Source organism: Balaenoptera ricei, chromosome 8, assembly GCF_028023285.1.
Source record: "Balaenoptera ricei isolate mBalRic1 chromosome 8, mBalRic1.hap2, whole genome shotgun sequence".
NCBI lineage: Eukaryota > Metazoa > Chordata > Mammalia > Artiodactyla > Balaenopteridae > Balaenoptera > Balaenoptera ricei.
The window spans coordinates 101,914,928-101,928,770 of record NC_082646.1 but is presented as its reverse complement, the minus strand read 5'-3'; the positions used below and the strand labels follow the sequence as shown (position 1 = coordinate 101,928,770).

The window sequence follows — 13,843 nt, the reverse complement described above, 5'->3', positions numbered from 1 at the left end:
AGGGTATGTGAGAGGGGTACAGAGAAGCCAGATTCTATAGAAGTCCCTATGGTGAGAGCTGCAGTGATGTAAGCATATATCCTAATGGCTCTGATGGCCTTAAGGAAGACACTCCCCGCATAGAAACATTTCGGGCAGGGCTACTTTGACCTAAATTGAGACACTATTAGAAAATTAAATCAGATACCTGATAAATGTCTGTGGACTGACGGCTGAATCCCCATGTGTCGTCCTGGGAAAGTAGTCATACCTCTGCGCTGTTTGTGCTTGGGAACCTGAATGTCTGAGTGTGTGAGAGAGCTGGGAGGTGAGGGGGCAAGCGGGGGGTAAGGGGCAGGGGGCAAGGACAACCAGACCTGCAGCTGAAGGGCTAAAGCCAGAAATCAGTCAGCATGTTTGGGTTGACAACATTATAACAAGGAGAGGGGAAGGATGGGAGAGGAGAGAGACGTAGTGGCCGGGGCGGTGGGGGGGAAATGGAGGCAAAGAAAGGAATAGAGATTGAGACAAAAAGGATGAGAAGGAAAAAGACGGGAAAGAGGGAAATAGAAGGGCTAAGAGCTGGAGCATCAGTGAGTCTCGGAGTAGAAGCTGGAAATGAGGAAAACTTTTCTTTTTTTTTTGGCCACACTGTGTGGCACGCGGGATCTTAGTTCCCTGACCAGGGATCGAACCCGCATCCCCTGCAGTGGAAGCGCGGAGTCTTAACCACCGGACCACCGGGGAAGTCCCCCAGGAAAACTTATTAAGAAATAACTTCAGAGACTAAAAAAAATGCTCTGTGTTAAAAATCTATCTTCCTATCCGTCTCCCCCATCAAGCTATAGGTTTTGGTTTATTTTATTTTTTAAAATTTATTTATTTTGCCTGTGTCAGGTGTTAGTTGCAGCACACGGGATCTTCGTTGCGGCATGTGGGTTCTTTAGTTGCAGCAGGCGGGCTCTTAGTTGCAGCATGTGGGCTCTTAGTTGCAGCACGCATGTGGGATCTAGTTCCCCGGCCAGGGATCGAACCTGGGCCCCCTGCATTGGGAGCGTGGAGTCTTACCCACTGGACCACCAAGGAAGTGCCAAGCGATAGGTTTTAAAGGCAGGCATTAGGTTTAAGTCATCTTTATATCCTCTGTGCTTAGCATAATGCCAGACACATGCTAGGTACTCAGTCAGTTGGTTGAACAAATAAAATATGAAGAAAAGGCAGGACTTGAAGGCAGAAGGGCAGAGACATAGAATAGAGTGGGTATGAGCTTAGACTTCAGAGCCATAAGGATGTGCTTTCAAATCCCAGTTCTGCCATCTAACTGCAGGACTTTGAGCAAGACAGCCTTTCCGAGTTTAGAGTTTACCATATAAAGTTGTTGTGACGATTAAATGTCTGCAAAGCTCTTAGCAGACAGCCTGTGTAAGTGCCCAACAATGTTAGCTACTGTTATTACTGTTGTCACAGTTGTTGCAAACAAATAAGCGAGATAGGGGCTGTGATAAATGGATTGCGTGAAAAGCCCCCAGTTAATGACTCTGCCCTGCCACTTTGCAGTGCCTTTCCACTCTAACTCTCGGTCTGGCCATGTGGCTTGCTTTGGCTGATGGGACAATGGTAAACGTGATGCAAGCAGAGGTGCAGGGTGTGAGAAAGACTGCCTGTCTTTGACTCCTCAACTCGGAACTCTGCCACTGCAGGCTAGCACTGCTGGAAGGATGCCGGAGACATGCAGAGGACAGCCAAGGTGTTCCAGCTGAGGCCATCGTAGATCAGTCGTCCCCAACCAACCCACCAACTATTACAGATGTATGAGCGAGCCCAGGGAAGGTCGGCCAGGTCCATCCCAGATCAGCAAGACCACTCAGCCCTTAACCCCCAGACTTATGTGAAATAATAAATGGTTGCTATTTTAAGCCACTAAGTTTGGAGTGACTTGTTACAGCAATAGCTAGCCGATATAGGGGCCTCGGAAGCCCTAGTCCTCTAAAATTGAAAGGCAAATGAGAGAGGAAGTCATGGACTGCCAGGTTTTATTTGTAGAGTCTGCTATATCTGTACCAGAGAAAGCTGCGAAAAGTGCTTTGGAGAGTCACAGGGAAGGGATGATAGAAGCAGGTCCCCTCACCAGACCCCACGGGAGCCCTTCAGGTGGAGGGCAGACCTGAGGTGGGAGGCAGCCGGGGACAAGTCTAGGCAGGCAGCAGCAGGGCTGCAACTAGAAGAGCTGAGGCCAGAGGGGTCGGGCTTGCCCTGGTCGGCCTCCTGCAGGTCTCAGGTGCTGGGGTCATATATCCGCCCCATGAAGACCGGGAACTCGTGCTGCTGGTCCCAGAGCACAAAGAGGAAGGGCTGCTGCACTTCAAAGACCAGCAAACTGCGGGCCACAGAGACAGCCGAGGCTGCAGCCGCCTCCACCCCGCTCTCCGTCAGCTCCAGTATGGACTGGTGCTGCATCGCAGAAAGCTGCAGATCCGGGTCCTCTGTCAGCCCGCACAGGTTGATGTCGTAGGTAAAGTCAAAGAATTCTAGGGCATAAGCAGAGAAAAACAATGAGTCAGAGACCAGCACGATTGTACAACACGGGGAATATAGCCAATGTTTCGTAGTGACTGTAAATGGAAAGTAACCTTTAAAAATTGTATAAAAGGGACTTCCTTGGTGGCGCAGTGGTTAAGAATCCACCTGCCAATGCAGGGGACATGGGTTTGAGCCCTGGTCCGGGAAGATCCCACATGCCGCAGAGCAACTAAGCCCGTGCGCCACAACTACTGAGACCACACGCCACAACTACTGAAGCCCGCGCATTCTAGGGCCCACGTGCTGCAACTACTGAGTCCGCGCGTCGAGAGCCCATGCTCCGCAACAAGAGGAGCCACTGCAATGAGAAGCCCGCACGCCGCAATGAAGAGTAGCCCCCTACTCGCTGCAACCAAAGAAAGCCCGCGTGCAGCAATGAAGACGCAATGCAGCCAAAAAATAAAAAATAAAATTGTATAAAAATTTTAAAAGTTAAATTAAAAAATAATAATTTAAAATATTTTTTTAAATACTGCATTAAAAAAACAACCCAGCACAAAACCTTCAGCTGTTGGAGACGTTTGTCCTGAATTTTCTGGGTTTGTCCCAAGTTCCAATACCCTCTTTCTCCTCCTCCTCCTTGTTTATCAAATTATAATCACATTATAATGTGCCTTCCGGTCCAGTTCATGGGATCCTCTGACAGTGGGCCCATCTTCACTCCAACCACCACTTTCTCTCAAGTGGTGAGAAGCCTTGCCCCCAACCCCCCAAAACCCTGAAAAGTGATGCCATTGCTTCCTTATCAACAAGGACCTTGGAAGTGAGGTAATGTATCGGAAAGAGGACATATGTTCTCAAATGAGGTCACATACAAGGGTGTGATGTCATATACTAGGAAACAAGATCATCTATTAGGAAGTCAAGTTCTATAACAGAAAATGAAGTGATATATTTGGACATGACATCAAAGATCAGGAAGTGAGGTCTAAGGTTAGGAAACGGAGTATCTGTTGACCTCCCTAAACTCAGAAGCCTCCAGACCCTTTAGTAGAGAGCTTCTTGCATATGCCGTGGGGTGGCTGAGTTTTATGACATGTCTCTGAGGGAGAAGCATCCACTCCCACCTCAGTGACCTGTTCCCAGTGTCTATGTCACAAGGGACCGCAGTGGAAACAGTTGGGAGGGCTGTCGACCTATATTGGGGTTCCGGCTCACTTCTAACCAGCTTAAGGGACCTTGAGTAAGTCATGCAAACTTTCTGAGTCTCAGCTTCCTCCACGATCCAGTGGGATAATCAGAGGATTGAGGGGCAACCTGAGATTACAGATGAGAGGGTTAATGGAATTTCAAGGCCCGCCCTCCACCCCCAGCCCACCATCACAACCTCTTCTCCTCTGATGGCCTAAGATCAGTCCTGCCAGCGCTCACCCAGCATGTCCTGGTTGCTCTTTACTTTGATGCGAGGCATCATCAGGTGCGTAGGATGGAACTTGGCCGACTCCAGCTTCCTCATGACGGCCTTGAAGACAGGGGGGCTGAGAGCCTGCTCCAAGTCTTCGAGACGGTGTTTCAAGGTCTGAGGCACCAGAATCACAAAGCTCAGGTTGTGGGACAGCTGCAGACGGGCCACCTGGAGAGTAAGACATGCACATTGTCAGTCTTCCTACCCCAGCTCTCTCCCGGCTCCTACCCTCTGTGTCCCAAGGCTGGTCTTCAGTCCGCTGCTACGGTCTGTACTATTTCAACAAGCAGCAGCCAGAGCTAGGCTCCCAGGCTTTGCCATGAGATGAGGATGCCAGCTGGGTGAACAGTGCTGGTCTAACCCTGTGCTGGTGAGAGGCAGAGGAATGAGCACGAGTTCTGATCACACAGGCTGAGGATCACGTCCTGACTCTACTGCTGATTAACTGTGCACTACAGGCAAGCAATCTGATCTCTCTGAGCCCAGCTCCTTTCAAGCATGTTGTGCAGAAGGTATATAACGTACATAATGCACCACCACAGTCATCAGGTTCGTCCTTTTAAAGACTTCTGATGGCTTTTCACTGCCTACGAGATTAAGTATAAACTCTTGGTCTGGCATTCAAGATTGTGTACAAGCTGATCCTAGCCTACCTTTTCAGCTAGTTTGTCACTAGAAGGACTTACAACTGGTGGCCAGATAAAAGTATGAGAGAAATGCAGGACCCACAAGTCCAATACAGGGGTGTTCTCAACTCAGGGCAAATTTGCCCCCAGTGGACATCTGGCAATGTTTGGAGCTGGCAGAAACAGGAGCTCACAGTGCTACTGGCATCTAGTGAGTAGAAGCCAGGGACGCTGCTAAATCCTACAGTGTCAGGGACAGCATCTTATAATGAAGAATCGTCGAACCCAAAATGTCAATAGTGCCAGGACTGAGAAACTAATAGGAGATAAGAGACTATTACTGAAATGGCATTATGGTTGAGGTTGAGAGATGGACAAGAATAATCTAGAATGCAGAATTCAATTGGGCAATGAAGAAATTAACTGAAAACAATCAATTGTTGGACTTGAAAAAATGGTCCAGAAGAAGCAGGTTGTACACTGATTTATCACCTGAAGAGCATGGACATGGGGATCCCTGTTGACAGAGGCTCTAGATAGGGTACACTCATCTGGCAGTACACACCCTTCATGTCCCGTGTACAGACCTTGCCTCTGTGACCAAAAAATTACCACACTGTGGTCTTGAATTTTCAAGCCAACAACCTGAGCATACCTGAGTTGGTAAACCTAACCCCCTTCATTGGGTAAGGACTCTTTAAATCCCAGGAAAATTTAGAATGAAGTATGGGAATAACAAAATAAGCCAACTCTGTAGTATTAACACCAGGTGATAAGTTCAGAGCAATCTGTGTTTGTTATTTAAAATGGCGTTTATAATTTTTAAGAGAATCAGACATGCTAGTTTTATGCTTTTGAACAAAAAGGTGTGGGATAATTTCATTTGGTTTGAGACTGATGTTGAGATGTTGACTGAAAGTTGATTTACTCTTCAGATTGAATTTTCAATTCACAAGTGGGCTTTAGTGCTAGCAAGATGTGGCCAAGCAGGGCTGTAATTCTGTTCTGTCAGGTATCTGACATGCTAAAAAAGAAAATCAAGTATATCAAATGTATGAAGTATTTATAAAGTATATACATAAGCTCAAAATGCTTAGGGGAATATTAATTAACCATATTTGTAAGTGAAACAAATGGTTTAAAGGAGTTTAATCTGTTCAAAATGGCTTAATTAAAGAACAAATGAAAGTTAGTGTTTTATATAAATATATGATTAATAATGTAGCAAATTCAGCTAAAAATTTAAAGGCTTAAGTAAAACTTTGATTTTGAATTTATAACATGAATATATTAAATCAAGTATTTGTTTAAAACCCACGAAACTGTAAAGACTGGGGTTTTTTTTGCATAAAATTCCTTCTTTGCCATTAAAAAACCCTCACATTGGGGCTTCCCTGGTGGTGCAGTGGTTGAGAATCTGCCTGCCAATGCAGGGGACACGGGTTCGAGCCCTGGTCTGGGAAGATCCCACATGCCACGGAGCGACTGGGCCCGTGAGCCACAACTACTGAGCGTGCGCGTCTGGAGCCTGTGCTCCGCAACGAGAGAGGCCGCGATAGTGAGAGGCCCGCGCACCGCGATGAAGAGTGGCCCCCGCTCGCCGCAACTAGAGAAAGCCCTCGCACAGAGACGAAGACCCAACACGGCCAAAAATAAATAAATTAATTAATTAATTTAAAAACAAAACAAAACAAAACCCTCACATTGATATTCTCCCCCATATACTCTGAGTTAGAGTGATGCCCTGAATCGGCCATATATATTCACTCTTCTCTGCCTTATGCATGTATTCTGGTTCTGTTAAATAGTTGGGAATGTTCAAAGCCATTGGATAGGGACGGATGGACGGAAGGGTAGAAAAGTGCATGAATGGTTAAGAGTGGTCAAAAGTAACCACCTCTGTGACGTCTTCCTAGCCATTCATACTAAGGGAGTTGCTCCGTTTAGCATCTTCCATTGAATTCATTCATTTATTCAGCAAATATAATGAGCACTTATTATAGGTGGTATTGTTCTAGGCCCTCAGATATAGTAGGAAAAAAAAGAGATAAGGTCTCTGATGCCAAGGAAAGAGACGGTATCTCAGGGAGATAGATAATACTGCAATCAAATAAGTAAACAACATAATTCAGATAGTGATAAGTATCATGGATATAATAAAACAGGATGATGTTACAGGGTGAGGAGGAGGCTACTTTAAGGAGGGGGAAGGTCTCTCCACCAAGGTGGCCTTTTAGCTGATACCAGATGAGCAGAAGCAACAAGTTATGTGAAAATCTGAGTGAAGAGGGTCCAGGCAGAGGGAAAAGCTGGGGAAAGCTCCCCAGGTGGAAACAAGCCTGGCATGTTCCAGAACAGATCCTATATTTCTCAGCCTGGTACCAAGTCACTGGGTATCTCCCATTGTTTTCTGCCTCATAGTTCTGTGTCTTGCTGCCCTAACAAGGCAGGAGTCATTGGGCACGAGAGAGTTTACTAACTAGAATCTTCTGGGCTCCATGTTCTCTCTTCCCTCCCTCCTCATCCACTGAAATCATACTGTTCAATTTCTGCTAAGGAACTTAAGCCATTTAACACATGCACACACATGCACTTACCACATACATGAACGCATGGATATACCTAGACATGTGTACACATACACATGCATGCTGTGCACAGGTACACACCCAGAGGACTTACTAAGCCAGCAGGGCCTACTGGTGGGTTGACTGGAAAGAGAAACAGAGGCACAGAATAGGAACACGACTCACTTTTTGCATTCAATGCAGTAGAGATGCATGAAGAAATTTTAGAATCCTGCTTTCCAACCTCAAATATATAATGCCTGCCTCGGCCAAGGCTGGAGAGGGGGAGAAGGAGAAAAGATAGGGTGGAAATAGAGTCAGAAGCAGTAGAAATGATGAATTAAGGGTAAGGCTATGCCCCACACCGATGGAGCCACAGCAGGAAAGAAGTCAGGATATGCAAGAGGCTCTGAAACAGGAGTGCGAAGGGCCAAGAACTTACCTTGGCCTTCAAAGTCGGGTCTGTGAAATGGGCCACAGGGTACTTCTTGCTATTCATCATGGGCACTTTTATCACAGAGGATCCGCTGTAAAAGGCCTTCATATTTGTTCTGCTGTGGTTAAATGTTGTCTTCCACTTGGCTAGAGGGAAGAGTGGGGGAAGGGTTACTCTAATGCAGGTGGGGAGAGGATGAAGTGGAGTTAAAAGGTTCTGTTAGCAAGGGGTGGGGCAGGTACCATGGGATCCAGTCTTGGAACTTGGGGTTGAGTGGGTTTTAAGCCAGGAGGAGAAGGAGGAACTCAGGACGGGAAGACATCCTGGTCCAGGGCCCCCTTACCACTCAGGTAGATAGCGTTGAGGAGGACAAGGCGGGAGTCGCTGGGCAGGCTGTCTAGCAGTTGTCTGATCTTGTGGTTGGTCTTCTTGGCTACCCAGGCATTGATGAACTCCAAGTTGCCTTTACCGTCATTTGCCAGGGCTTTGGGGCTGTTGCCATACAGGCTCTGAGAGGCATTCGCAAAGGTGTCCCTTATAGCCAGGTCTGGCAGCAGAAGCAGGTTGAGAGAGGGAGGCATGAGATCCTGGAACACTCTCTCCCCTTCCAAGAGCAGGCTTGGAGAGGGAGCTTGTTTCCCATCACTCTTCCTGCTCCAGTGAACATAGTATGTCGGAGCAGGGGTCCAGCGCGCCCCTCTTACAGATGTGCTCAGTGAGACCCAGAGAAGGCAAATCCTGAGCTAAGAGCAGAACTCATCCGAGGCTATAACTGCCTCTATTTGCCATGGGACCATGGCTTGGCAAGGTAACTCTTTGAGATCTTAACTTCCATTTGCCTGTATTTTCCCTCTTTTCTTCCCTTAATTCAACAGGGAACAGACTCTGCTTTTCAGCCTCCCTGGAAGGTGTGTGACAAGACTTCCTGGGTTTTGCTCTCCAAAGCCCAGGTCCACTAAAGAAAAAAAGTGTTTGAAAGAGAAATTTTTCCTGGACTAAATAGATAATATTGAATGCAGCTGTATTTTCCACCAACCTAGCAAGACAGAGGATAAATCTGATTTATAGCAAATAAGTAAATGCAACATTTCTTGAATCCCTCTAAGCCATATTTTTCCCATCTCTAAAAAGAGGGTTTTTGGTTTTTTTTTTAGATAATGGTGTGATAGGTGAGTTTTCTTTCTATCTTTCTTTTTTCTTTCCTATATGTTCTCAGTTTTTTGTTTTGTTTTTTTCGTTTTGTTTTTTGTTTTTTCTGGCCATGCCGAGTGGCATGCAGGATCTTAGTTCCCCGACCAGGGATCGAACCCATGCCCCCTGCAGTGGAAGCACAGAGTCCTAACCACTGGACCACCAGGGAATGCCAATATTTTCTCAGTTTTCTACAATGAATGAGTATTGCTTTTATAGTAAAAAAATAAAAGACAGGGAAATTTTTTTCCTTATTCAAAGAGGAAAATCACACTAAATCTGTAATTTTTAAGCTCAGCAGAACTGAGGTTTCAAATATAGTCATGTCTGAAGCCCACAATACAAAAGGGCTCTGGTTGAGGCTGGTGGGAGTTCAAAGCCCACCTGGCTTCATCTCCCTCTCACAGGAAGTGACACCTCACTTCCCACTCAGCCTCCCTAACTCCCCACTCCCACCAGGACTCCTGCAGCAGCTCTGCAGAACCTTAGGGCTCTGGGGAGCAAAATTTGAAAGAACTGCGTTAGGTCATTTTAGAAGCGCATTGCTCTGATTACCTACCTAATAATGTAATATACATAAATGACAACAAAGTCACATAACACGAAAGTACAAAGAATAGGAGTCCCAAGACCCCCTGACCCAGATTAACAAACTTTTCTTTCCAGCCTTGCAGCTTGCAGGATCTTAGTTCCCCAACCAGGGATTGAACCCAGGCCCACAGCAGTGAAAGACCAGAGTCTTAACCACTGGACCACCAGGGAACCTCCAGATTGACAGGCATTTTTTGTCTATTTTATGTCTAAAGCTCTCCAGCCCTCTCTATTACTGAATGCAGAAGGCTATTCTTACTTTAGATGGAGTTGATGAATGCAGATGACTTGCCCAAGGTCTCACCAGGGGACCTATCCAGCTCCCAGGAGCCACCTGATATTTCTGAGGCCCCAACCTGCTCTGCATTCCATCCCCCTGTTCTAATTCTAACATTCCCTCTGTCCTCTCTTTCCCCAGTGCCGGGTCTCCATCAAAATCCTGAGGACCCAGCTCAGCACCTGCCATCCTTCCCCGGGGAACTCACCTGGGCTGTGGAAGATTTGAGAGACTGTGGTAAAGCCTTTGGACGTGGAGGCCTTCAGGGCCTGGTGTACACAGGTAAAGTCTTTGGGGTAAGAGAGGAGTCGCTCCAGGCTTTCCTTGGTTTCTCCTCTAGCCCCTACAACAAACAGCAGAGATGAGGGGCAACTGCAGGAGGAGTGGGAAACCACCGTTGGGGACCAGGGTTGAGGCACCAGGCTGCAATGGGGGGAATCCCATATCATCAGAGCCAGAAGTGTTTTGGAAGATAATACATGTCAGAAAGAGAAGGGTGGGGGAATTATGAATAATCACAGGATTTTCTAGGGTTTTGAATACTTTCTTCCTCTGTTTTCCTACCTAATTTTAATACCACTCATCATCCAAAGCCTGGTCCAATCACTGCCTGTTCCACATGACCTATTATTTAGTTGGTTCAGGTTTACAAAGGTTCGCCCTATAGGCAGGGACACTAGATCATGGTTAAGAAGAGACATCAGGAAATCATAAAAGAGGATGCATGTTCAGTGCCCTTTCCGTTTTTCATTACTGAATACTTATTGTACACATCTTCTGTGCAGTAATAGATAAAATGTATCGAGCACTTACTTCATTCCAGGCATCATAAGTGCTTCTCCCATATTATCTCACTGAATCTTCACCATAACCCTTTTACATAAGGACAGTTACTATCCCCGTTACACAGATGAGGAAACTGAGGTTTAAGAGAGTAAGTAGTCTACTCATTTTAAGATCACAGAGTTAATAATTGGAAGATGGAGAAAAGATTCAAGCCATATCTTTTGGGCAATAAAAAAATTAACTGAAACCAATCAGTTGAAATGTGCCTCCCAGGGGACATTTGGCCACATGTGGAGACATTTTGGTTGTCATAACTGGGGGGTGGGGTGCTACTGGCATCCAGTGGGTACAGGCTAGGGATGTTAGGATTCTGGGACTACAGAAGAAAGGTTCTTATGTGCTCACTGTATTGTCTCTAGTAGCCTTCCTGGAATTCCCCCTTGGAGTGACAGCTGTTTCCACTGCTGGAGCACTTTGTTGGTGCCATTCCTAGGGTAATTACCCCAGGGGACTTGATTGTGGTCTCTCAGGAAAGCAGAGGAATTAACATTTTTTGACCTCTTACCACATCAGGCACTGGGCTATCTGCTTAATTTTTTTTAGGTCACTACAACCATTTCCATTTTACACAGAAGGACTCAGGCTCAGAGGAGTTAAGTGATCTGCCCAAGGTCACACAGCTAAGAAGCAGCATTATCATGATTCTACTCTGCATCTCTCTCTTATCGTTCATCTTCCTTATGGCCTTACCTTGAACCATGATTGGTGGCTAGGACCTTATTTTATATGTTCTTGTATAGTCCGTAGGATTTTATAAGCAATAGTGCCTATTACATCATTGTAAAATGAAAGAATAAATGAAAGTTCCAGAATAAAAAGATTCCCCTCCCTCACCCCCAGTGTAGCCCATTTTTACAGCTTCCTTCCAGAGGCACAGATAGCTGTGTGTGTATCTGGATACGCTCCCCCCCTCATGGGAACATCTAACACATAACCTGGAGAGAACTCAGTCAGGTTCTTACCGAGCAGGACTTGAGTGAGGAGACTGGCGATGCTGAACGGGGAAAAGACAATGTTGGTCTCCTCCTTCTTTATTACTGAGAAAGTGTGGTAGAGATTCAGGGAGAAATCTGTCAAAGCCTCCCCCAGCACGGCCTCTGCTGAATGACTCTCCAAGTCAGAGCAGGAGGTGACAGACGCTGGGCAGAAGGGCTTAGCAGTGGCCTGGGTAGTTGGCTGGATGGGTTGAGTGGTGGACTGGTTGAAGGGCTGGATGGTATTGACTGTTACGATGGTCAAGTTGGTTTTCAGCAGGGTGGAAGAGCCCTCCGTGTCTTGAATGGATACATTGTTGGGAATATCTCCTTTTGGGATATCTCCTTCACCTTCCCCTCCTTGTAAGCTCTCTGGATCCACGGGGCTGACACCAATCAGATTTGAGGAGGCTCTATCCTGTGGTTCAAGAGACTTTCTTTCTTTCTTTTATTATGAGGCACAGTCCCCTTCAAACACTCAAAGCAGGAAGAGAAGGTGGGCTACCAGAGAATTATTCCCGGTAAAGCCTGGTGGCAGAGGGGCCTGCCCTGGGGCCACCACCAGTAATTCCTTCAGAGAAAGCGTGTATTATCCCATTTCACTGATAAAAGAAACTGATGCTGAGACAAATTAAGTAACTAGCCCAGGGTCTCAAGGGAAGCAGAAGGAAAAACTAGGAGTCAAACTTGGGTCTCTGATTCCAGATCCTTGATCACTACCACATCATCTGATACATCTCAAAGGGCACTGCCAGTGTCAACTTCACACACATACATTGAATGCACACGCCAAAGTTAAGCACCCACCTTTGTCCTGGGCTCATCTCTTATCCCTGACCTCCCAGACCACGGGGGAGAGCCTAGGTCTCGCCAGCCCAACCTCCATCCCGCAACTCAGCTTTCCTCAACAACCCCTTGCTTTTAATATCGCAAAATGCTGCCCATCTCCTTGCCCTCTTTGATCCTTCTGCTTTATTCTCCACTTCGTAAATCAGGACAGGTAGCCTCGGAGAAGTGACTGGCTCAAGGCCACCACAGCTGGTACCGTAGCGAGTCAGGATTAGACCCCGCGTGGGTCTGAATCCCCGCTCTTCCCATGCTCTGTACCAACTCCGGCGCTAGGATCACACTTGCTGAGCCCAAGAGGAGCTCTCCTCATTCTCCGGAGCCTGAAGGGTTAATCCTCAGCCGCCCCCCGCCCCCCCGCCTCCACTCCCCCACCTCCCGAAGGGGTCACTCACCCCAGCCAGCAGCAGCAGCAGGAGGGTCAGCGGGGTCAGCCTGGAGGCCATCTGGGCGGCGACGTCAGCCCAGACCTGCAGAGCCAGCCACCGTCGTCGATGCCAGCTCCGAGCCTCGGGCCTAGGGGGCCTCCCCCCGCCGCCCCACCCCACCCCACCCCACCCCACCCCGGGGCCCGCCCCCATTCCATTCGCGGCCCTAACCCCTCTCTGCGAATTCCGCCCCCTCCCTCCTCCGTGCCGGGGCCACCTTCTCCCTGGCTCCTCCCCCTGTTTTGTTTTCCCCAAACCGCTTCCCTTTCCCGGCACCGGCTGGCCCTTCCTTTCCCCCCAGGCCCGGGTCTCCGTCCATCTGCTCCATCCAGAGGGTCCTGCTTTAGCTAAACAATGAGGCCAGGGGCCCTGGTAGGAGGGGAGGTCCAGAGGGGGCTGGGCACGACAGCCCTGGGGGAGGAGATGGAGGGGAAGGAGGGGGAGGCAGAGGTCTTAAGAGGAAGCGAGCAAACAGACTGCAGAGATAAAGGGGTGGGGGGGGCGGGGCACTGGGGAGGAAAAGAAGGAGACGAGGATGAGGAGACCTCCTTCTCCCAACACCCCCCTCCCCAGCACCAAACCTGCTCCAAACTCCTGGTCACTGGGCAGCTTCAGGGCAGACTAAGTGGGTAGTCCCACAGCGTCGGGGCGTGGGGGGGGGGGGAGTGCGGGGCGGGGGGGGGCGGGTGTTCGGTCTTAGCTATTGGCTGGCCCAGGACATTGCCCAGTTACAAATTAAGGCTGATTGATCGCTGGTGTGATTTCCCGTAAATCAGGATGGGACGGATACTGATTCGTAAGCCAGGCCGGGAATTTAGCCCAAAGCCCCTTGGGAGCCGGGGGTGGGGCAGCTTGGGTGCAGCTCTCAGCTGTACACAACCAAGCCTCCTCCTGCATCTCTATGGGTCATGATAGAAGCAGCACAGACACAGAATGTGCTCCACAGTTCGCAAGCAACCAGCTTTCCCGGAATTGCTCATCTCAGTGGCCCCTCAGAGTAACCCTTTGGAAATAGGCCCGACTGTGCCCATTTGATAGTTAAGAGCCTTACAGCACTTAAATGGCTGGCTCACTTGGAGAGCCCTCACTTGAAAATA

The 13,843-nt window shown here is 48.1% G+C and overlaps 1 protein-coding gene across 1 annotated transcript; it reads right to left on the bottom strand.

Annotated features, from left to right (window-relative positions):
• Positions 1-1,995: 1,995 nt before the first annotated feature.
• On the bottom strand, positions 1,996-13,418 carry SERPING1 (serpin family G member 1). The gene is made up of 8 exons (XM_059931628.1): positions 13,328-13,418; positions 12,714-12,788; positions 11,461-11,890; positions 9,861-9,995; positions 7,937-8,140; positions 7,600-7,739; positions 3,931-4,132; positions 1,996-2,507 (listed from the first exon to the last, which is right to left on the bottom strand). Exons 2-8 carry the CDS (start codon positions 12,762-12,764, stop codon positions 2,254-2,256), a joined length of 1,416 nt encoding a protein of 471 aa, XP_059787611.1. The 5' UTR covers positions 12,765-12,788; positions 13,328-13,418; the 3' UTR covers positions 1,996-2,253.
• Between the last annotated feature and the right edge of the window lie 425 nt (positions 13,419-13,843).

Excerpts from the sequence above, each read along its gene's own strand:
- SERPING1 (XM_059931628.1), bottom strand. The coding sequence starts at position 12,764 with ATGGCCTCCAGGCTGACCCCGCTGACCCTCCTGCTGCTGCTGCTGGCT. Across the intron at positions 11,891-12,713 it reads TGCTGCTGCTGCTGGCTGGG|GATAGAGCCTCCTCAAATCT; the intron begins GTGAGTGACCCC and ends CTTGAACCACAG. Across the intron at positions 8,141-9,860 it reads TCAAATCTTCCACAGCCCAG|ACCTGGCTATAAGGGACACC; the intron begins GTGAGTTCCCCG and ends TTCTGCTGCCAG.